Source organism: Megalops cyprinoides, chromosome 11 (genome assembly GCF_013368585.1).
Source record: "Megalops cyprinoides isolate fMegCyp1 chromosome 11, fMegCyp1.pri, whole genome shotgun sequence".
In the NCBI taxonomy this organism is placed as follows: Eukaryota; Metazoa; Chordata; class Actinopteri; order Elopiformes; family Megalopidae; genus Megalops; species Megalops cyprinoides.
Window position 1 is genome coordinate 22,286,986 of NC_050593.1, and position 24,501 is coordinate 22,311,486.

Genomic DNA, 24,501 nt, shown 5'->3' on the forward strand with positions numbered 1-24,501 from the left:
AGTAGTGTGAAAAATAGTCACTGCAGGTGTGTGAGTGTATAGTGGATTGCATTTGCTACCCTCAGAAACTCCTGTGTAAGTTATTGCAGTGCGGCGAAATTAAAATGAAATTAACAATTCCTAAAAGGGGGTGTAAAAATGGGGAAAAGGCGGAAGCATATTATTTCTATGGTACAATACATTTTAGGCTGATGCGATATACAGTATGGTGGAACGATGGCATAGGGTAATGTTGCATCTGGTGAACTGTAACTATCTCTGATCTAATAAGTTTTCATTTGATCCAGACTGGCTTAGTGTGCTTTCTCCTCACTTGCTGTGCATGTGCCTCCCCTGTATAAATGCAGACTAATGAGAATGATAGTGACACACAGCTTGAGTGGCTTGCTGTAATCCCAAATATCCATGAGGAAGTTAGTTCAGTCAAAGAAGAAAACCAACAAAAACCATAAAGCTCCTGGAAAAAAAAAAGAATAAATTTGCCCACTGAAATGAACCTCCAAATATCTGACTCAAAGCTTTAGCGTGATACTTACAGCTGTCACTCATGTCTCTTCATTTCAGGAGGCTGGAGTATCATTTATTTTTGCAATGGCTCACAAAGTGAAACTCTGCTGAGAACAAGGAGATGCCTGCACGTATTTATATTAAATGCCATTCCTGTTGCTTACTTTAAACGTTTACTGGACTGAAACTGTTCGAATAGTGCACTGAGACAAGTAGAGAAGAGTGAAAAGCGAGAAGTATAAAGAGAGCATACACACTGGTCCTATTTTGAAGTAAAAGGCACAGACATGTGACAGTAAGGAATGTTGCTGTTATGATACAGGTATAAAGAACACCATGTCTGGGCGGAGGGAAAAAGAGGAAGAACATCAAAGCAGTGGCAGGCTCCGAGTCACATGCACTACTCTACTTTCATCTGCAGGCAAAAACCATACAAATACAGAGGGCAGACACTGCTGCTTTCAGAGACCAGTGCTCACTGAACACAGCACAAACACACATACACAAACTGACACACACACACACACGCACACGCACACACATGCACACATCGACAGACATGCACACAGAAACACATACACATACACGCACAGACACGCATACAGACAGATGGAAACAAACACTTCTTCTATTTTGGATAAATATGAGAGAAAATGATTTCCTTCCAGCTGTGCAGATGTAGAACAGCAATGTTTCTTGATCTGTTCAGGGAGCCAAGGTCAGCACAGGTCTGTGGTCAGGGTCCGGCAGGATGACAGGGTCTTTAAACAGGTGGCTCTCTGCCAGTTGAGCCCTGTGATGTGACAGAGTAAGCAGGCGAGTGTACCAGCCTGCTTGAGTGACCCACTGTCCTTCTGTCAGCGCTGCGGATCAGACTCAACCTTGAGTGCCGACCGGGCAGCCGAAAGTAGGTCGACACATTAAAAAGCAAACCTGCATCAAGGGGCTTCAGAGCCACTTTGGGACTCTCCCTGTCCCACCCGAGTGAGAGAGCCACAAACTTTCCCTCTCAGTTATCTCAGCAGACCCCTCAGGGCGATCTAACTGCTTTTTTTATCAGTTCTCCTGTATTTCTTTAATCATCTTTGTGCTTGTGCAACAGACGTTTTCCAAGTTCAAAAGCCTATCGTGTATTCAGTACCTTGTGCGAGCTATGGAAGAGACCTGTTATCCTTACTCTTCTTAGCCCCAAGCATGAGACACACACACACACACACGAGCGCACACACGTACACACACACACACATTCTGTTTAGGTTAACCCTTCATCAAAGTGTCCTCTAAGTATTGTGATAATAATCCAATTCTGTGTTTATAACATTTTTACATAAAATGCACCAAACTCTGGGTATATTTACAACACAGATTTGAGGACATGGAACGAAAACGGAATTGATTCCCTTTGAATTTTCTGTCAGAGGCAAAGCAACACTTGACAGTTTCTAGAGATGACAAATATGGCAGATCATAGAAACCTTATTGTAATTAATAGGTTTCCAGATAAACAAAATGGAAGTGCATTACACTCCCATTTATTTACCATCAGGTAGAATTAATGCCTTATTTAGGAGTTGAATGTGATAATCCGAATATGCTACTCTTTAAAACAACAGATCGCTGAGATCGTTCCTGCCTCTGGGTAAACGCACGTTTTCCCTTTCTGCTGTGTTTCTGCATTTCTCTGCCAAAAGAAGTGCAAACAGAGCTTCAAGGGTAAACGCAAGCCCAGAATTGAACTTGTCCAATCAGGCGAAAGAGGAAGAGTTCAGTGACATTCAGTTGTACGATGCCACCAATCAGAGAACAAAAACACGCTCTGAGACTTGCACCTATGCACTGAACCAGCACACGGCCTTGTGTCAGCTTCCGTGAGACTCACAGGCACAGCAACTTAGAACCACAGAGTGGTCTTATCCAGTGTGTTCCCTGACCTCAGAGGCCGCTTCATTCCTCACAGTGCTCCTGAAGCTCTTCACATCCCTGATGCAAAGATAATGACAACCGTAAGTGGTCTCTGGACACTTCACCAGGGTTGTGTGACAGTGTGGCTGGAGCTGATTTGTAGGAGGGAGCTGAGTGAGGGATGTAATAGGGGCAAAAGGAGTCTGGCTGCATGTGTGAAAGTCCCTCATCTTCAAATCTAATGACATCATCATGCTGTGACACAGCCTAGAAGAGGCCGTCTGGTCTGCAGGGCGTCTCAGCCGTACGTGTTGTGCCATCTGTGTCCCTCCTGTCCGTGCCTCGGTGACACCTGTGATGTAATGCTTGAGGTCGCCATTCCTCATGTGGGTGCGAGGAAGGAGACACAGGCTGGAGACCTTTCGTCTTCACAGGAGCAGACTTCTCCTTTCGCCCTTGTCCCCCTCCACCACATTCCAGTGTGCATGCCTGTTGTTTGATTCATGGACAGAACACTTACAAAAACATCTCCTGCTAGCATTGAACAGGCAACCTCCAATAAGTTGGTGTGCTCCAGGAGCCCCCGACGAGGGTCGGCAGTGGATGGCGGGATAGTTTCTCAGAATATAGCCCCTCCCCTTCACTGATCACACACCTGTTGCGCTTGATTGAAATTGTATCTCAACTGGAAGAGTGCTTGGAACATCCATGTGTGGAAGCGGTCAACCGTGCTGTTATTCAGGAAGCCTCAGGTATTTTAGATGTCACTCTGATTATTCTTCATAGATGGAATGAGATGTGTACACTTTGATACGAACCACTCATGCACACAGACACGCACATACATACACAGATAAAACAAATGATATTCGTGAGTGTAATGCAAACATAAAGGTACAATATTATATCCGCCTCATTTGACACCATGTCCCAACTGTCCCCACACTAAGTCCTCTTTGGTTTTGCTTGAGTACACAACAGACATATTACTGAACTGACATTTTGAAAGATAACATGATGGAAGGATATATTCATCCAGTATAATGTAGGTGGCAGAACTGGTATTTTTGTTAGCTCTCTGCGCTCTTTCAGATGTGTGTGGATTTTGGCTCGGACATAACAAACTGTCTTCTACTTGAGTTTCTGTGGGGACATCTGATGCTTTCATCGTGAGCTGTGTACTGTGACAAGACTATCCATGGCATAGTAAAGAATGGCTGGTTTTCTGTCTAACTGGTTTACTGTTCTGAGATCAACACATGGTCTATCACTCCTGTGCCACCTAGTGTTGTGTGATCAATAAATAAATAAATTGTGTGATCAAACAATAAATAAATTATGTGACTCATTTCGTGTTTAAAATAAACACATTACCTCCCCCCACCCTCCTTTCCACCTAATATTTAATGCAAGTAAATCTGTCTGTCCAGTGTTTTCTTAGTCTGCTATTGGCTGCAGCACGTACAGTGTTGACTTAGACATTAGCATGCTGTATTTTTTTCCTTAACTACTACTTGCATCCTACATGTAAAGTACATAAGTGTTATGCTTGTCTTATTTTACACTTATTTAATTTGTTTTTAGATTCAATCCATTGTGCTCCTACAAGAATTTCTGACTGTATTGGTGAAAAGTTTTTTTGTCACAAGTCAGTACTTTGCAAGTGTGGCAACGCATACTTCATAGTCATCTCCCTCTTTCACTCTCTTTAAGTGTGTTTTTAAGGAAAGGGAAATGAGGGGGGCAGATAAGCTGTTTGCCGGCTCACAGAGTAAATGTTTGTTTTCTCCGATTTGTTGTGATTGTCTAAAGGCAGGTCTGCTGTGTTTTCACAGCTGTGGTGAGTGTGTCTTGGGAAGGGCGAGTGAGAGATGCTGACCTCTATCTCCAGTGAACTGCTTATTTTAGTCCCTTTGTACCTGTTTTGTGTTCTGTGCATCTTTGTGCGACTAAAGGGTCACGGCGAGTATATGTGTGTCTTAGGGGCAGCAGTAGGTGTCTGTGTGTGTTTGACAGGTGGCAGTGTGTTTGAAAGGGCAGCATTGTGGGTCTGTGCATTTGATAGGCAACAGTGTGATTTATGTATGAGTAACAGTCTGTGTTCTAGGGCAGCATTGTGCGTTGTGAAGCGTATGTCTTAGGGGTAACCATGTGTGAAGGGAAGAAGTGAATGTTGCTGTGTGTCTTTGGGGCAGTGGTCAAGAGCCTACTGAAAGTGACCCTTTGTTCAAGTACCTGTGCCTGACCCTGGCCTAAATACCACTACGCTATCCCATGATAACGCCACACCTTCAGACAGCTCACAATTTTCAGCCAGTTCTCTGTTCTCATTTTTTTTACTGCTTAATTCAATCTAGAGCCTAATTTGAAAGAGAACACTGAATAATGGACATAAATTACGCATAATTCCTTTACACGCACACAAACACGCATACACATTCCATTTTACACAAATAAATGCAATTGTTATGCAGGAAATAAAAAGCACCTACACACATATAAGCGCCATAAAAGCTTTTTTGGTCCAGTATATAATCAATTTTCAATCAATTGTTAATGATGAATGATAACCATCAGACATTGCAGGTGGACTTCTGAGGTTGAAAGCTATTGCACATTGCTCCTTTTTTGTGTTTTGCTATAACTGAGGAGAAGCAGAAATCTCTTCCAAGTGACATGTGTTTATGGGCCAGTTCTCGGCTCTGCTGACCTGCACCAGACGGTGGATGTACAGCAGTCCTGGCAGGGACCCTGTGACATCATGGAACATCCACGTGATCAGAACTGGCTATTTGCTTTGTGACCAGAAACTATCCATCAACTACCCACTGTCAGGCATTGAGTTAATATCATTTGCTGCCATTTGGAATATGAGATTTGAATGTTAGAAGTGATTATATCCCATTTGCGGGCATTTTAGAAAATAGCTTTGGATATCCTGGCTGTCTTTTGCCTTCCGCTGTTTCTCCAGATAGCAGATATCCTGGAAATGAGTACATCCTCCACCCTGCATGGGTATATGAGCCAGTGGAGTCATCTCCACTTGGAGACAGAGGGAGTTCTCAGCAGGCCTGCTGTGGAGAGATCTGCAGCATTGTATCACTGTCATCCTGTAGACATGTATGATGTGACACGGGCAATGCAGATGGAAACAGCTGTCATTGCTGCGTGATTCACTTGCAACATAGCAAGGCACTGAGATTTTAGGCAGTATCACGCTTGGTCTGTGCAATCCCAGTGAAGACTTTTTATTACTGGGAAGATGACATAGACATGAGAGCCATTGCTTTTGTCTCACTGAATTAAATGATGCATACATGTAAGGGGGATTCATCAATGAGATTCTAGCTGAGCCAAGCCAAATAGGCCTATTTTAAGACGCTGGCAAGGATGTTGAGCACAGCATTTTTTTTTTAACAAATGTGTATTTCTGCCCTCCCTGAAACCACAAAAACACACACATACACATATGTACACATGCACAATATTTGGCTAAGGGGTGGTAATTGACTGCCCTGTTATCCTCAGTAAGAAGGAGTCCGGGCGGAGCAGGGGTCCCATCTGGGAGGGAGAAGGGGGGTGGGAGCTGGGAGACCGCTCAGTAGGGGTCTGGTAAATGGGTCAAGCCCTGGCTTCCCTGAATTTCCCTTTCACTGCGTGTCATTAAAATCGCTGACCATCCCAAAATAAAAAACATCCCCAGAGTGTGTTTACACACCTCACACCAGATGCCGGCAGCCAGGCGCAAAGTGAGTCATGTTGGAGCACCAACAAAGGCCGTCCTGTTTCACCCAGACTAAATCCAACTATTGAAATCACCTGAAGGGTCTCGCTCTCTCTGCCAGCAATCACAGCACTATGAGGGGGAGTCTTCCAGCAACAACAGCTGCCTGGCCAAGCCCAGCTCACACAAGCCTTGCTAGCCTGGACTCCACTGGGCTTCACCTGCCCCAGAGCTAGATACACTGAACTGGAAAAGAAATAGTCTATTTGATTCAAACTGTTTCAGTCTGTGGCTTTGCTGGAATGGCAAAGAAGAAGTTGTGTTGCCAAATTAGAAACACGCTCTCAAAAAACATTATGCAGCTAATTATAAAAAACAAAAATCTGAATTGCCAAATTACTAGTTCCAGTGTAAGCAGTACTTACACAAGTTAGTAGTAGTAGTTTAGGTGTACTAATTACAAAACTCTTAAAACTTTATATTCTGATAATCTTTTTGTTCCTGTAACATGCTTTACTGAAAGCCTGCCCCCTTTTTAAAAGTTATTTATCACTGACTTGCCACACCTGCCACACTCCTCCCATGATCCTCCTCATTAGTGAGGCTGAAAAAGGCTCTGTTTACATGACAGCTTGTGTCATTTAAACATGGAATACCCTGAAAACACTTTATTAAAACAATTGAAAAATGTCCACAGGAGGGTGCCTGAGGTGGCCTGACCCTAGATCAGCCACAAACTGTGAGCATTGCTCAGTCTAATAGAGGCAGGCTCCTAGCAGCTGTTCATCTGTGAGTTCCCTGAGGATCACTGCGCTCCGTGTTTGGAGAGAGGTGAGGGTGTGGAAATCACTCAGAGTCCCCCCTAATGGATAGCCTCTCATGCTGCAGTCATTAACCATAGTGAGCTTTGCCTGAGGTCTGCAGCACTGCAGCCTTCTGCTCTCACACTCCTTACAGTACCGTCACCTACTGTTCTGATCTGGTCAGGTGACACAGTTTTCTCTCAGTCTCGCTGTTCGTGTGACCTGATGCTTCTTGCCAGTGTTATGACAGTAGCTTTACACTGTGGTCTTCATGATGCTTTAAGCCGTCATTGCTGGTACCGATGTACCAGTGCATATTGCTCGACATCTTGGTCGTGTGAAAAGGCTTTTCTTACCGAGAACACTGTACAGGCAGGAGAGGGTAGCCTGTATGGATATAAGGGCTATAATTCATCAACGAGTTTCCTGCTGACTCAATATAAACAGGACTGTTTAAAAAGCTGGTAGGGACGGTGAGCACAATATTTTTTCTCACATGTTTCCACCTTCCCCTAAACCACATAAACACATACATGAACATGTACACGTGCACAATATTTAGTTAAGGGTAGGGGGTTGATTCACTGCCCTGTTATTCTCCAGTGAGAGGGAGTCTCAGGGTTGCAGGCGTCTCATCTGGGAGGGAGAGTTGGGTGGGAGCTGAGGAGACTGGGGCAGTTAATGGGTCAAGCCCTGGCATCCCTGAGTTTCCCTTTTATTGCATGTCAAAATTGCTGACCATCAGAAAATTAAAAAAATCTCTTAAAAAACATCTCATCCTTGCCCAGAAAGCTTTCCAGAATGTGACTGCAATTTCAGGTGATGGAGGCTTGTGCATGGACAATTTATTGCTCTTAAGGAAGGCTAAATGTGCAAACTAGGACTTGAATAAAAATTACATGAGCGCCACAGCATTGCCCCCATCTGTGTTTCTGGCATTAGGCAGTGTTTTTGAGGAAGTTAGGGAAAGTCCACAACACCACTGACCTTGGGCATGGCTCCAAACCTGTGAATCATAATATTGTTTTGTCATTGTTTTGTAATTGAATATAAATAAGTTGATCACGTTTAACTACAAGCACTAAATCAGTGGATGTTGGGCAAAACACAATGCCTCACAGGAGGGACCAAATCCAAAGTCTTTCAATTAAAAATAAAAAAGATGTAACTGATTGTTGCCTAGTTCCTTGAGAGTGGGAATAATATTGATCTCACCACACGTCCTGTAATGATCTCTCTTATTTCCTGTGGGGTGAATAAAATGTAGCACAATGGCACACTCTGGTTGTGGGTAGAGACCTGCAGGAACACTTCAATCCCAGGATGCATAGCTCTGTGTACTGTACAGCTTTAGGGCATCAGCAAGGACTCTTTGAGATAACCCCCTCCTGTGTGACTTGGAACCTGAACGGGCCAGATTCCAGGCTGAGGTTAGGGCTCTATCTCTCTCCCTGTAAAGTCCATGGTTATTAGGCCTTTCCTGCAGGTGGAGGAAAACTGCTACATCAGCAGCAGCTACACTACACCTCTGCCAATAATTCTCTGCACTGTAGAATCAATATTTAGATGGGCCTGAGTCCCTTTGCCTGTGCCAGCGAATTATCAAGGACGTAAAGCTAGTAGGCCTTGTCCCCATTAGGGCTGCAAAGCCTTTCAAGGGCTTCATATTGAAATGATTATATTTGAATTACTTTAATTTATTTAGTTAGTTATGAATTACTATATTTAAATGTGGTATTTCAATAACTTTGGGAGAAACATTCCTTGTTTTGAAACAAAATCCTCAAAGCTTCAGTATTTTGTTTCTGTGTGTTTGGCAGACTTAGTATTTTTGTCGTTTATGTAAAACATTCACAGGTGAACATGGTGGAAAACATACATATTTCTGACAATATACATGCTTTGATCATGCTTTCAATTTGGTAATGAATGCATTGTATTTATGTAGTTCTTTTCAAGGATCTTAAAGCACTTTATAGTGAAAAGGGTGGGTGACTCATCTGGACCACCATGAATGTGTAGCATCCACCCAGCTGATGCGTAGCTGCCATTTTGCAGCAGAACGCACAGCACTCAGCAGTTACACTACATAGACTGAAATGTCTGAAATGATACATGGCTTGAAAAGACTATCAAGAGAATGAATGAATGTTCTGTGAAATTGTTATCATTTAAAATATGTGTTTGTATGTGTTTTGCTTTCCACATTATACTTAATACATTTTTGCATCATTTTTTGACATATTATATAAATTTCTACATGACATATACCTATATTATAATATATGATATACATTGACTGTGTATTTTGCCCACCTTTGGTCCATAGCTACAACCTCCCCACGACCACTGTTACTAATATACAAGTCTGAAGGGGTGTGGGCAGCACTGTGTAAGCAGATGAAATGAAATGAAAGTGTGGGCTGTACAATAGTTAGCCCGTTCATTACCGGTTGGGTTTTTACCCATGTTTGGGTGGATGTGCCTGCGTGTGTGTCCTGGCTCCAGTAGACACGTCTGGTCTGGTCCAAGTTCACGCTCAGCCCTGGAGGAATTCCTTCAGCCACATCGCAGCAGACAGGGAGCCTGATTTCCACATTCCTTTAATACCGCCACGAGGACCGCGGCGGTGTGAGTTCCCCTCGGTTTGAGTTCCCTCTGAGAGGGTGCAGGAATGAAGCAGGAACTGCGCGGAGAGGTACGAGTGCCAGCTCTCAGAGGGCTGAGAGTCTGCTGCTGAATTTGGGCTCTGCTTTGAAGGCACGGGCAGATGGAAGGGCGAGTGGAGATAGTGCTGCGAGGTGGATCATGCACAAACACCCTGCCACCACCGCCCCCCCCCTCCCACCTACAGACCGAGAAACCGAGAGCCGAGATCTCAGTGCTGTGAACAAGCAGGAAGCCCCGCAGACCAAACGTCATCACTAAATCCTGATAGAGAGATAAAAAGAACTCTTTTCCCTCCAAGTCACACTTGAGGAAAACTGTTTGCCATTAAATGGTAGCAATTTCACATCACAGCAGGCCCTTAAAATGCACATTCTGCATTGAACTCACAGATGAATGTGGGCAGGGGGTTCTAAAGTTTGACGTGAACCCGCCCTGAATCATCACAGCAGGACGTGTGCAGGTGTGTGATAGGATCCAGGGACTTGCACAAAAAAATCAGTTTGAAAATGGAAAAAGCAAAAGGAAGCTTTTATTAGAAACCAGGTACCTGTGGTACTTTGCTGCGATTTGCTGTTGCTGTCCTTGTTGCTGAATATAGGGCACTATCAGCCTTTGCTCCGAGTTCTCTTTGGGAAAATAAGGGACACCATGTGCTTGGTGACATTGTGGCCAGATGGCCCAGTAACCCATTGAGCTTGACCATGTGAAGCATACTGGCACACAGTTTTGGCAGAGCGCAGTCCAGAATGTGTCACTTTGCTCCACATTCCCCGTTCGATATTTCTCAGCTTTCGACTTGAACATTTGGTGTTTTTGGAATGGCAGAACCTTTCAGTGACTAATTATCAGGTGATTAACAAAAAATTAAAAGGGAGAACAATGCAAAATTAAAGTAAACACCAGTGCATCTCTTGCCAGGAATGTAACATAGTATGCAACAGATAGTATTTCTAAAAGTATCTTTGTGTGTGTGTTTTTTTTATACCCAACTATAAGTGAGACTGGTGATACAGTATGTGTTAGACATGTAAGTCCTGTGAGACACAGCTAACCTATGCTGTGTTCCTGACGATATAAACTAGGAACATTCGTGATGCCCACATCAGGGGGCGGTTGATACAATGACTGAGTTATTTATACCATACGTATATGGTGCAGAGGCAGACTGAGGGGGTGTGAAAAGGTTCTTTTATGTAACGGTTCCCTTGTCAGGGAGACCAACCCTCAACAAACCAAGCTCCAAAAAGGTACTTCCTGTTCTGTTTGTTACATAAGGCCCAGATATTTCAGTTTCTCTTTGTGGGTAAGAGTACATCCTTGTGTGTGTTTTTAGAAAGGTCATGTTATACAGAAAAAAGATTCAATGCCAAAGATTCTCCTGCCATGTTATGATGTTTCAAGGTGTCAGTCTAGAATGCTGTCCATTTAAGGTAATATGAGATAATCGCTTCTGTTGATGCGGGGGCTGAACCTAATAATACTGCAGAGTTCCCTAGTCTTCCTAGTGCAGTTCTATCTCAGTAATCTGTCCCCTTGCAGTTCTGCCAGCCTTTTCTGGTGACCCAGCCAGAGTGCCCAGCTGCACTGCTGGTACTCATTTCACATGCCTGCAAGTTCATGTGCACACAGCTGATGTATTCCAGGTTTTTTTTAATCCCTGCAAAAGCTTGTCCTTGGAAGTCATTTGCTACACCTTCAAATCACCAGAATTACTTACACATTGTAGTCCAAATATGCTGAATGAGTTTATTAAATCAGTAATGGGTTAGTCTCTCAGAGAGGACTTTCTCTTCAGAAAATAATTTACCACATGGAAAAAATTGCACAGTTCTATTACCATTCCTATTTCCCATTGAATTACAATCCATTTGATTGCTGAGATTACTTAACACCCAAACTAACAATTAATTAATCTGGTCGTCTATGTACAAAGCAAAAAAAAGAAGCTGTAATGAAATCAATATGATTGAATATCAGTGGTCAGATCAGATGAAACTGGGAAAAACAGTTCTGTGCATGCTAACAACCTGTACAGCCTCTGTGCTAGCAGGTCCATACGCCATAGTGTTGCGTGGCACTGTGGCCCCAGAGTGGGACGCAGGCTGAGTGTTGTGTCTATTTTGATGTCTTTTTCCACATTCTTTCCAAAACAGAAGTGACCGGATCGGTATTTTGGAAAACCTCTGCGGTTTTGCTCGGAGCTCTGCCTAATTACAGATCCAGGGTGATCACCCATGATTGGTTTCTTACAGCAGGGCTAACTGCTGAGTTGGGTTAACAACAGACTGTGACTAGCTCACAAACAGAAAAGAATGTTCCAGCTTTTCAGTCTTTTTGCTAGCATTTCCAGTCTTTTTAGGTATGGATGAAAGACACACGGGAATGTGGTGCTGGTGGGTCCAGAACAAGGACAATGATTTACCTATAGAAGGAATGCATACTGTAGTTTACAGTCAGATATAGAAGTACATTTTCAATGCACAAGTGGGAACTGATACTGGACCAGCAAGGAGTAGTACCGACCCCCCGAAAACTGTCAGGGAAGAGGTTTATGATGTCATCAAAGTATTCAGGCATAATCATACTGTATATGGACAAAGACCAAATCCTTCATTTTTATTTCCTGCAGAGGGCTAATACCCACCAGTAACAAATATAAATAGGGGCTGATTTCTGATCTCTGATTTGTCAAAATATTGTATGCCAGGAGGTTCACCTTATCTACTGAATACCTATAAGCATGCAACTTGGAGATTTGAGTGAAAACAAAAAAAAAAAAAAGTAAACCGTTGGAGATACACAACAGCAAAGAAATTCTGGCTTTGAAGGGCTAAGAAGCACAATATAGCATGAGAAAGCTTAAAGGAATGTGGGAGTTTGCTTTCCAATAATAAATTTATTGTACTCCAAATTACAATTTACTACATGGTCACATGGTGAAGGTTAGTGAGCTTGTTTTCATGATGAAATAATTACTGTCATGCCATTGCTCATAAACCCTTTCCTTTTATACATGTAAAACGCTGCATCTGCCCACATGAAAACCTGAAATGCATGAATTTATTCAATATTTTGGTGGGTTATGCTGTTTCAGTTATTCAGGGGATGCTCAAGGCTCTCAAAAGCAAACGAATAATAGAGGTGAATACACTAATGAGGCAGAGAATGTTTGGCATTGAACATGAGCAGTTATCTTCACTGTGATAGAAATCCCAGCCACACCCTCATCAGAGCAGGACGAAGCTGTCAGGTCGAATGAGGTGAATGAGTCTTCTGGAGCAGAAGGAAGGAAGAATGGTGGTGGTGGTGGTGGTGGTGGTGGTGGTGGGGGGGGGGGGGGGGGGGGGGTGATCCCTCACTGCCACTGCACAAGAGCAAACCTGGGTCCTGTCCACATTCACTGCACCCCACCCCTGAGCTCTCTCTCTCTCTCTCTCTCTCTCTCTCTGTCTCTCTCACACACACACACACACACTCATGCACCAACCTTTGCTCTGGGGAATGATCACTGCACGTCCTAAACGCCGAACCAATCAGAAACGTTCATGTTCCTCTTACGCAGTCCTGACAGTGGGCTGTCTCCATCGGGGAAATAAGAACTTGCTGCCAACTCAAAGGTGCCCTCTTTATTGCAATACACATAGCATTTCTGTACTATCTAATTAAGTAATCTGCATGAGTCTCTCTGGAGCAACACTGGCAATAACCTCTGCCTTGCCATGTATTCTGTGCCCACCGAATTACCCCAACAAAAGAAACATGTTCTGAGTGCTGGGTAAGAGGTGATCTGGCGTGAGCAGGGAGACATGTCATTACCTCCTGGAGCTGGTCTTCCGGAAAGGGCTTTAAAAGGATCGAGAGCGGCTTTCAGCCCCCCTCACCTGTGCTAATTCTCTGACTTCTTCCAGGATCATCTGTGATGTAAAAATAGAACACACTCCTTCCTCGCCCCTTCATTTAACCTACTTGCTCAGAGGTTATTCTTGTAAGGTGAAGATCTGCGCTGGTTCAGAAAATTGCAGGATGAGTTTCAAAGGCTGATTGAATGCAGATGACAGCAGCACAGGACTCCGGTTCCGCTCTCTCTGTGGATCAGTGACGCTGAAGTGGAGGCTGTCTCTCCTTTCAGCGGCCGGAATCACTGTGCTACAGCACAGTCCCCTGTGAGCCTCTGCAGGCTCTGAGCTCAGCTGCACGGATGATCCACCAGCACACCACAAACAACCAGGCCTCTTTTCCTTCCCATAGCTCTGCCTTGTGTGCTAATGGATTCTATTTTTTCATTCGTCCACTTTTCCCACTGAAGGCTCTAGTGAATAACCTGAAATGCAGATCACATTTCAGATTCAATTATAGTATGTCTATTTATGGTGTGATGAATGAAATGAAAATACACCACTCAGTCCTCTTACCTCGTCAAACCAATACAATGTACATTAATAAAAAAATCCATTATCATACAACCTACACATGTGTACTTTCAGTCCAACTCTCATACTGTTCATGCAGCAGTATATTAATATGACTCAACATGGATGCAAAGTGAAAGCTGTCAACCTGCGAGCACAGCGTACGCTGGGATGACTTTGCCTTCTTAGTTGCTGTTGTGGTTTAGGGGCACCGCAATCATGTGCTAGCCTTGCTCCTCTACGTGTCTGTTAACAGCACACCGCCTCACCTCACTGACATTTACGCAGGCAGAAGTGCTGAGGCAAACACATGCACACACAGTCACTCTCTCTCTAATCCTTAGCGAAAGCAAGAAGCTGTAGCCCATCTGGACACCAGAGACAGTATCTTACAATAACAGCTGATTTGATCCATTGACTGTGTGAAAGATGTGACCACATGTCTCAGTTTCTCTTCCACTAAAAATAGAGAGATCAAAGATGATAAATTTCAGTTCAGCTCCTTTTAAAGCCATGCTGAATGTCCTGGGCTGTTGCTTTTGCAATACTGTGCTTAGTCAGTCAGAGTCAGACTCTCTTGTATAATAGCTTTGCCCACCAGCTCAACATTTGTTGAAACTATGGTCTAAGCTGTGGTGATGCCTGTAAGACCAAGCAAATCAATTGCCTGTCATGGTTTACAGGTGAAATTTCTTATTTCAGGTTAAAAGCAGAACAACGAATAAGGATTTAAACATATGACTCTTTATGCAAGGTCATATACACTTCTCACTATTCCACACACAGCCAAATATTCCAAATGTTTTAAGTGTGACTTCCTTGGTTTAAAAGGTTGAGCAGTGAGTACAAATGCTCTTAGCCCATGGGTGATGTGTTTGAAATAAATATTCCCTTCAAACTCACGTCAACAATTTGCGTCAACTTGATTGATGTTTAAAAAGCTGAGGCGAGACACTAATCGCAACCCAGGAAACTATATGATGAAATACACGGGAAGATCAGGTCAGGAGTATTATGAGGGCTAAAATCTGAACCAGTGACTCATTCGTATCTGACGGACAATAATAATTACTGACATGAAACTGCTGTGCCAGTCTTGTGGCACTAGATATTAGAGCTTTAGAGTTGGCTGCTGGAGCCAGACGAACACTCCAGACCTCTGCTCTGTTTGTACTGGGCTTCCTGTTATGTTTGAGTCATTGCTCGACAACTGATCGCTCATTTAAGTAAATGCATGGGCTGTGAATGCCTTACCAAATGATGCAGAAAGAGGTCACCTTGCCCTCTCAGCTCGCCACCAACAATATATTGGAGCTGACCGAGTGGGTTTGAGTCCTTCCTAACAGTTGCATGAGGTTTTCTTGGGTGGCCTTTGAATTTCATTTAGACAACTCTTCTCAAGGCTGCTTACATTGCGTGTAGAGGGAGACTATTTTCAATCGCCCTCTAATATGAGTCCCCTGAGATATGCTATACCGCAGTCATTTTGCACGCCCAAAACGCTTACCATGCATTGGCATGGAGGGAAGAACTTATTTAGCCCATAAAATAGGGGAATGATTAGATTAGCAAATTAAGAAAACCAGAGCAGCGTCACTGGGACCCTCATCTCCTGCCAAATTTCTTACAGTAAGTACCAGAGGCCTTTCGTGTGTGAGCAAGGACATCAGTTTACCATCTCAACCAAAGAAAAGCAAGAAGAAGATCTACATCACTACAGTGCAGTGCTGGATTTCTGGGGGAAGTCTGACCCTACTGACCCAGCCAGGACCATCTCCTGCAGCATCCTCGATTTCCCAAGAGGTCTCCCATCAAAGTGCTATTCAAGCCCCAGCCACAGTAACCTTCAGACATCAGGGAGAAGATGAATAGAGAGTATGATGAGTACTGGAAAAGAAAGCTAATCACCACCTGAGTAGGTCCACTTCTTACCTCATGGTAACAACTTACTTAAAGCACCCACGGTCTGCACTGACCATCTTAATTTAGCACCTTTTAAACCAATATAGACCATAGACCAATTGCTTTGACCAGCCTCTACACAGCTGTGCCTATAACTGTAACTGACCGCACCCCAAATGGCTGGATACCACAGTAAAGACCGATCTGCAGAATTGACCAGATTTATGTGACAGATGCTATCTTCACTCGTCAATGCAGCATATGCATTGGAACTTCAGTCACCACTGAACCTAAGCTTTGATTGGGAACCGCCGCCCTAGTCATTGTTCTGCTCTGCCGAACACCTCAGATGTTTGTGTGACATTGCAGGACTGCTGATAAGGACAAAAGCCTGTTTGTGTCTAAATTGCTTTTGGATGAGAGCCTGAACTTCCCTAGTGTTTGATTCAAGTAAACAAGGCTTAGCATACACTCGCATGTGCTAACAGTGCCCCCCTCTGCACACACCAGAACCCATAGCCATAGCTCAAACATGCTCTGCTGTCAATGCAGAGATCTATGCAACTGCTATGTATGCTACACAGGGAACACTGCATTTGCTTCTCATGCTATTAACAATTCTCTATGCATTTACATTTAATAGTCCTCCAAGAAAAAGAGGAGACAAATAATGTAATGTGACAGTCGATCAGACTGCATGCATCCAGACACAAAAATATTACATATTACATGTTTTTTTCATTTACCAAGGCTATGCGTGCATTGTTTTCCTTTGCTCTGAAAAGCAACCCACTTTGCTGACCTTACACTATTGTTTGCTAGGTCAGAAGAGTGCAAATATTTGCCCGTTGCCGTAGGCTTGTACTTCTGTCAAACAAAGCGATATATCACTCCTCAGTGCTTGAGAAGTTTCCTTTTCCTCTCACAAATTGCATTGCATTAACAATAACTCCCCCTACTGTCCATTCCCAGTCAGTGCTGTTGCATTTATAGAACAAAGACCTTACATAATTAAAAGATAAAAGATCAATTAAATAAAAATGTAGACAGTTAAGGGTGGTGGAATGTTTTTTTTGTGTGTTTTTGTCAGTTTTTCTTTTTAATATATCTTTCATCAAACATATACAATACAAATTGACTTTTGAATGCGAGTACATTCATCAACATAAATTGTTGCATATGAATCCCTTTATAATATCAGACAATGCATTAATATTTTAGGTGATGTTAAATCAGTCAGTTGAGTTTTACTACACCATTCATCACTAAAGTACTACATCACTGTGATCATGTAGGAGCCTGGAGCCTGAGAACCTGGTACACACCCTTTAGGAATTCTCCTGTTCTCAAAATTGAGGGCAAATCCAGACGGCCCATCCCCTTTGAATCTAATCTGTCCTATTTTCATTTCTCATTCTAATTTCATTTCATTTTCTGTGCAGAGTAAAGCCCTTGATTGAAGACACCATGCCAAAGGTGTCCTCTGCCTTTGATTTGTGTGACACATTTCTCCAGCAGCCAGCTAAATCACTGTCCCTGTAAATACACCCTTTTCCTCCTGTCTCAAGGACACAACCACACTGTTCTTATTCCCCACACTAGCAGGCAGTTTCTGTGGGGCCCACAGCATCTGAAATCTCTGATTAGGGCATGGAACAATCACTCCTCCACTAAAACGGCTGAATGCAAAATGACACATTTATGCAGTCTCTGTAAAGATCAGCATTTATTAATAATAATCACAAATTTATGTCCTAATGTTGCAGCACGATTTGATTGTGTCTTGACTACTGTAGCCTGCACCAAAATTTTTCATCGCTTTATTGATGACTTTCATTCGAGTCCTTTATCCACAGGAAACCGATCTGTGTGCCAAAGTTGTTCCCGTCGCGGACGTGGGAGAAGAAGGTGTCAGGGTGGCAGGCGGTGCACAGGGTGAGGTTGGGCCTGTCAGTCACAGTGTTGTCCTGGATGTGATCGGGGAGGAGCCCACCTTGCTGGAGAAGAATTCTGGAAAGAGCAAAAAACCCATTTTATTTCAGGGTAACAAGCACAGCATACAGTAAATAGTGTTGTTGTTAATAATGAGTACATTAGACTGACCAGTCTACAAGCGGTCTTTACTACTCATAAAGATATTTTTATCAGTGATTGTTATGATTGTTATGATAATCAGTCAGTTCAAGAGAGATGTTGCTAATAAAGCTACTATGTGAGAATCATTCATTTTTGTGACAACTTAATACTGGAATTGTAGAGTTGCATTGGCTTTGTTTTTTTTTTTGACAGTCACATTGATCAGGAACCACAGGATATTTTCATAGCAGCCTCTATGCTGTTTGTGTTTCAGATATTCAGATATACACATATTCAGATGTGTTTCAAACATTTGCCACTGAAGGATTAAGGACATTGAATATGATAATGAAAAACGCAGACCATCTACCTTGTCGAACAGCAGACAATCTCATCTCCCTAAAATCATCATTGGCACTTGTCCTGAAAAACCCATAATGGTTGACCCATAGTTCTCTGGTCTTTACCTTGTAGCCAGTCTGATGTCAACGTAGGCCATTGTTGACCCCTTGGCTCTGACACAGTCTTGATGAATATCGTGGAACTTTTGTGCCGATTCCATCTCCAGTGAGAAGCAGCAGGGTCCCACAGAAGGGCCAACTACCGCAACAATATCAGACACCTTGCTGCCAAACTCAGTTACCATGGCGTTCACTGTTGCCATGGCAACGCCCATTAAGGTCCCTTTCCATCCTGGAGAAATGAGATTTGGGAAAGAATGCATAATGTGATAATCTGTATGACAAGTTTGTGAATCTGTGCCATCTTGTTGGCTGGAGACACGGTTCTTTTGGCATAGCAGACAATATCTGAACGCATTGAAAACTCTACAGCTGCAAACCTTCCTGGCTCCCACTCTACATGGACCTCTGGCATTCCATCACACCAGCCACAGCTGTGCTGCAGCAGGGACTACCTTCACTAATAGCATCTCATACACAGAGACAACATCTCTCATCGCCTGCAAATTTGAGAGAGAGTATCATCTGGTACAAAGCTTCATTCAGTTTTCTGCCTTTGCATGTGCCATTCTGCCTGTGCATTGCTTAGCCATAAAAATATGGAATATGCTTATTCCTTTTCCAGCTGCAATCATTTCACCAGGTTCCTTCCATAGCTATCTGTAACCTTTTAGTTATCCTGCTCACTAGCTGACAGGCTTCCACTTTACTTACCAACAGCAAAGTTGTTGAAGACTGTACAGATGTAATCATACTTTCCCTTGGAGAAGACAAGCAAGCATTGGCAGCCGCACGCGCTAAGCCAATGAAGGACACTCCCCAAACTCTAACAACTCAGACAAGTTCACTTTGTACCATCTTCTCTGAAGAGTATCCTCTTTCCCATCATTAATTCACATTATCGTCAATTTCCAGCCCATGTTGACTTATAAATAAGTGAAATGTTGAGATTAAGACATTGGGGGGGGGGGGGGGGGAATCAAATTCAGACATTGCTGTGAAGACAAGAGAGAAGCTAGATTCCAGAAATTTGATAGTAACAAATTTTAGCAACAGAAAAATGGAAAAAATAAACAAGTTTTGGGAAAAAGTTTGCTATTAATTAAATCCACTTCATTGGTACCCTATTTTATTTAGATATGCAAAGTTACGGAGGTCAATATTCATTTTTTCCGACATATCTCCAAGACATTTCGGTGACAGCACAGAATACTCAGTCCAAGAATAGAGTACTCAGTTCTGCTACCTGTCCATTCCAGTCAAGACCAAATGAGCATATAAGAGGGCCAACACTTACATGTTCCTGCGCTTTTCATAAACAAGCAATTAAAGGTAAGGTGACATTGTAGTGTGACACTGCAGATGCAGTTGTGGCAATAGTTTGGTGGTGGTGGTGGTGGTGTGACAGGGGGTTACCTGCATGAGCCACACCAATGACCTTTGCCACGGGGTCAGTGAAGAGCAGCGGCATGCAGTCTGCCCCTGGGGCCGCAATGATCACCCCGGGTCGGTTGGTTACGATTCCATCATAGCTCTCAGGTGGCGGCTTTCCCATCACCCACACATCGCTGGCGTGGTCTGTCTGTCAGCAAGCACCGACAACCATACTGTTACACAAGTGTAATGACACGTATCCCCCAGATTGACTGTCTCTTCAGCTTTAATCTTTACTGTACTTAATGTTAAAAAGCAACACATCTGGTCTGGCGAACAAAAATTTTGGAATGTTTCTTATATTGAATCTGGGTACTATTAAACGACAACACCGGGATTGTATTCCCCTGCATGGTGTGCATATTTGTTAATTAGTGAGGTTTTGCTGAACACCTACTTTTATGAGGTGGAACTTGTCAGGGTCAAAACCAGCCCGGAGGCCCAAGCGTCTGAGGTTTTCTGCAACGACAGCCTTGGGGTCTCTGCGGCGGAAGCTGCTGAAGAGGTTGAGGGAGCTGAGGGTTCGGATGCAGGAGATGCCTCCCGTTCTGGTGGTGAAACCGTGGGAGAAACAGTCTGTGTAGAGTAGGACACATAAAATGAGCTGAGCATGCCTATATCAGTGGTGCTTATTACTGTATGTAGAGTAAACAACTGCTCAAAGCTTGCTCTTAAAGTATTACATTCATTTTTAACTACTCAGCCTTGTATGATATAGTTGATGTACACATTTTTATATTTAGCTATTTTTGATGTCATATGCATGTATCTAAAATAACTAGAGAGCATACCTTATCTTCTAACTGAATCTTTGCAGCTTTGTGCCTACTTTTACAGTAGTAATGTAAAGCTTGCGACCGTGACAGGAGAAACACCCCTTGCTGTTTACTTTGGTTTGAGCTTCAGGGATTTCAGTTAAAGCGAATCAGGACATAAAAACGCTGTCCAGCCCACCTGATATTAAAGACGACTTGAGGATGGAAATCTCTCCTTTGAGCGCTGGTAGCTGGCGCATAAAAGTAGCGACCTGATCCCTGACCTCCGACTGCATTGAGTTGGTGAAGGTTGTAGCGCCATAAACAGGACACTCATCGAAGACGGCTGTATATTCGAAGTTGTAAACGGCCGTAAACAGCTGATCCTGGAAGGCCTGCAGCTCTGCTAACCTCCGGGTGGAGGTTAAAACCAGTATAGCGCTCAGGTCGAGCTCGTCCACGTCTTGCTTGAAGCGGTACAATGAAGCTGCCTGGGAGTCGTATTCCAAAACGCGAGTATTCTCATTTTGACTGAAAAACTCATCCAGTTGTAGGACACGGTTTCCGTTGTGTTCTGCAGAGGTCTGGTCATGTTTGTGAAGCATAAGATACACATGACTGTACCTGCTATTGCCTATGACAGTTGTTGCTTTCTTTATACTTTTCCACAGGCAGTCATTGTACTGAGGACAATGACTATGAAAAAGATCCACAATCACCACCTTAGACATTTGCTCTCTGTAAAATAAAACATGCAGTATACTTATGAATAAAGTACAACCTGTACGTACGCAATGCAAAACGTTTATCAAACTATCGCTTTTACTGGAGATACCATACGCTTCATGTCACAATCGTTCAGAGACAGTAAGCTAATAATTTACGTAAATATCTCACCAGACAGATGCACTCAAGCAACCGTGAATCCACCTCAGACGTCTGAGTTGGTGTCCTGTCATGCAAATTAACGGCCAGAACTGCAGCACTAGACTACGAGTGCAACTCCGAAATTAACGTCGGTACGTGTTTGCCGTGAGGTGGTCCTTCTATACCATGTTTAAATAGAGCTGGGAAAAAAACGGCTAAATATGCGCATTGCACCCTTGACTTACTTTTTCAGATGGCAGCCCTAAGACGGAAGCACAACCTCTGTTACAACATTACTGAAAAACTCCAACCCGTGCGTTGAACTTCCTGGAGTTCGACTACGCTCGTAAAGTCCCGGCTGGGAATTTCCACTGAATGTTTTTTGTTATGTACTGTTCACGTGTGCGTGTGCTTGTCATGGGGTGATAACAATCACAGTCACACACAACGCTCTTTATATTAAATGTAACAGAAAACAAGGCAATCTGCTGAACTGACGTCCTCTTAAATCACGTGATGCAGTAATTGGTAGAAAGTGTCAGAAAGATTCTGTAGACCGGTTTGGAGCAAAATATGTTGAGGGAAATGTGTTTTTAATAAGGTTTTACATTAACAGGTGATGGATAAAAACTCACACAGCATTACTTGACAATGCAAAACAGACAGATGTGGCCACTGATACTTTTAAGTCACTTGAAAAAAAATCTTGTAGCACGAAAAGCCAATACAAAAGTGAGAAGCAAGTTCAGGAAACCTTTAAAACTCCTCCTGGGTGTACTCCGCAATTCCCAAACAACTCCTAAGATCGCCCACTTCCTCTTCCATGCGACAGATGTCGTCAGTGAGCTGCCTGCGGTTGGACTGGGCCTTGTTCAACTGACAATGTAGGCGCCTTAGTATGGCTTCACAGCGTCTGTTCTGAATCTGAGGACACAGTGCATAACATCAGACTGATGAAAACAAATGAATGCAGTACAGCTGGTTCATAGAGCTGGCGATGGAAAAACTGAGAATGTTCTTCTTGAACACACTAAACACTGGACTGAATTTTTCAATCTGAATTTTCTGAAAAGGAGGGGGGGGGGGGGCAGAAATGAACAGCAGCTTAGAATAAACACTCTACAATAATGAGTAAAATAGCAAATGTGTGACCTCAATGTCCTTCCTCAGTCTTGTGTGGGTCTCTTGCTCCTTCACCAGCAGTTGTGTTCTTTCATGTATGATTTCTTTCACAGCAGAAATCTGCTTCCTCACATCTTCAATTTCTTTCTGTCAAATATAACTAAGATTAAAATCCAAAACAGTGCAATATCAACTTTGCTTAAATGTACCAACATTAACCAATATATTTTAAAAATATTACACACTGACTTAAGTAAAATGCGTCTCATCCAAAAAGTGATTGGTTGCATGTACAGTAACTAACCATTTCAGGTCAGCTCGTATGTGACAAGCAAAGGAAATCAACCATATTATTTCCTTAGAAATGGAGTTTAAGCACCTTGCTTAATGATACAACACTGCTCCACAAAGAATTCAAACCTACAAACTGTTCTTTCCAGGTCTATTTCCACAGCACCTACACCAGAATATGAAGTTCCACCACACCTGTGCTTGCTTCACAACATTTCCCTCTGGGTTCAATAGGTCACTTCTCAATTCCTCTCTCTTTCCAGCTAGCCTCTTAATGGCCGCTCTCTTTTCCACCAGCTCCCTGTGAACAGCAGTTTGGCTCTCCTCCTCGGCGATGGCAAATTTGTGGCCTTCCATTTTGTCTCGATAAGTGTTGTACCCTGCCAGCAACTGCTGAAACCTCTCCTCCTCCTCCTCTATTTGGAACTGAAGCCTCATGTTTTCCATCCATATTGCTTGCGACTCTGATTCCAGATCACTGGAGTGCCTTTGCAGTTGCTCCATTTCATCTTCAAGGCTTTGCATCTTCCTCTCAATGGTCTTTAAATCAAGCTGTGCATCCTCACGACTCTTCTCAACTTTTGAAAGTGTCACCTGTTTTAGGTAATAATGAACAGTTTATTTCACCCAAACCTTAAGTTACTTCTTAAATAGTGATGAAAAAAGATGATCGTTTTATTTGTTATTTATTGCAAAGTTGACCAATGATAACACATGTGCTTATTATTAGGCTAATACGTTCTACTTGCCTTATGTTTCTGTTTGTCATTGAAATAAATTCAACTTTACAACTGTGCACAACTAAATAATTTACCACTTTGTATCGTATGTGTCACAAGAATGATTTTTGTTTATTCTTCCCAAGGGACTTCTTAAATCCATAACCAACCGAACTGAGAGCTATTTAATCAAAATATAGAAATTGGGCTTCCACGTATCGTTTTTTAGCGGCTCCACAGTTAAATGTACTTAATGGGAAAGGCACTTGGTTGTCCATTGTTACTTAGGCCGGTTACATTATTAGAAAAGATCACTGAAGCACAATTGCACCTTCATGTTAGTGAGGCAGTCCCTGTTCTTCTTCAGCTCAATGTCCTGAACTTTACCCTGTTGATTCACCTCCTCCAGTGCTTCCATAAGAGAAAACGAGGGTCTCATTGTTTCTATAAGAACATTAAAAACTAGTTTAGCAGAAGAAGAAATTAATCAAGTAATACTTCCGGTAACCTGCTAACAACCTGCTAGCAAGCGAAATGATCTACACATTCAAATTTTGCAGGTACCTGGAAGGCAGTTGTTTTCATGAAAGTCATGCGTGGTCAAAAGAGTAAACCGCCTATTTATATATATCGCTAGCTTGATAATTACGTGGTTAGTTAGCTAGTCGCTGACGTTTTGGTAGTTAAATTAAGAACATTTGCCTGGACGCTAGCTCGTAGTAAAGTAGCTAGCTATTTTAGCTCGTCAGCTGACGTTAGCAACTAGCTAGGCTTGTATTGCAAATACACTTGAGTCGTGTCAACGACGGCGTCTGCAATCAAAATATATGGTTTGTTTACATTTTTGGGGTATTTACTA

At 42.9% G+C, this 24,501-nt stretch overlaps 2 protein-coding genes across 3 annotated transcripts; both read right to left on the reverse strand.

Annotated features, from left to right (window-relative positions):
* Positions 1–17,268: 17,268 nt before the first annotated feature.
* lacc1 (laccase (multicopper oxidoreductase) domain containing 1) lies at positions 17,269–21,815 on the reverse strand. 2 transcript variants are annotated; one of them, XM_036541079.1, is made up of 6 exons: positions 21,756–21,815; positions 20,843–21,381; positions 20,286–20,464; positions 19,871–20,036; positions 18,461–18,686; positions 17,269–17,927 (listed from the first exon to the last, which is right to left on the reverse strand). In XM_036541079.1, the coding sequence occupies exons 2-6, from the start codon at positions 21,372–21,374 to the stop codon at positions 17,738–17,740; spliced, it is 1,293 nt and encodes a 430-aa protein (XP_036396972.1). In that variant the 5' UTR covers positions 21,375–21,381; positions 21,756–21,815; the 3' UTR covers positions 17,269–17,737. The 2 variants fall into 2 exon arrangements, with proteins under 2 accessions (XP_036396972.1, XP_036396971.1); XM_036541078.1 differs by having other exon boundaries at positions 21,541–21,809.
* Positions 21,816–22,266: 451 nt separating this feature from the next.
* LOC118785918 (coiled-coil domain-containing protein 122) lies at positions 22,267–24,081 on the reverse strand. Its single transcript, XM_036540867.1, has 4 exons — positions 23,974–24,081; positions 23,119–23,517; positions 22,663–22,779; positions 22,267–22,434 (listed from the first exon to the last, which is right to left on the reverse strand). Exons 1-4 carry the CDS (start codon positions 24,079–24,081, stop codon positions 22,267–22,269), a joined length of 792 nt encoding a protein of 263 aa, XP_036396760.1.
* Between the last annotated feature and the right edge of the window lie 420 nt (positions 24,082–24,501).

What these genes read in the sequence shown, in the direction of transcription:
- LOC118785918 (XM_036540867.1), bottom strand. Translation starts at nt 24,081, where the DNA reads ATGAGACCCTCGTTTTCTCTTATGGAAGCACTGGAGGAGGTGAATCAA. An exon ending in ACTGCCTCACTAACATGAAG is followed by an intron (nt 23,518 to 23,973) that starts GTGCAATTGTGC and finishes TACCTAAAACAG; the next exon opens with GTGACACTTTCAAAAGTTGA. An exon ending in GACTGAGGAAGGACATTGAG is followed by an intron (nt 22,435 to 22,662) that starts GTCACACATTTG and finishes CTGTGTCCTCAG; the next exon opens with ATTCAGAACAGACGCTGTGA.
- lacc1 (XM_036541079.1), bottom strand. Translation starts at nt 21,374, where the DNA reads ATGTCTAAGGTGGTGATTGTGGATCTTTTTCATAGTCATTGTCCTCAG. An exon ending in CAAGTCGTCTTTAATATCAG is followed by an intron (nt 20,465 to 20,842) that starts GTGGGCTGGACA and finishes TACTCTACACAG; the next exon opens with ACTGTTTCTCCCACGGTTTC. An exon ending in GACATCAGACTGGCTACAAG is followed by an intron (nt 17,928 to 18,460) that starts GTAAAGACCAGA and finishes TGCTCTTTCCAG; the next exon opens with AATTCTTCTCCAGCAAGGTG.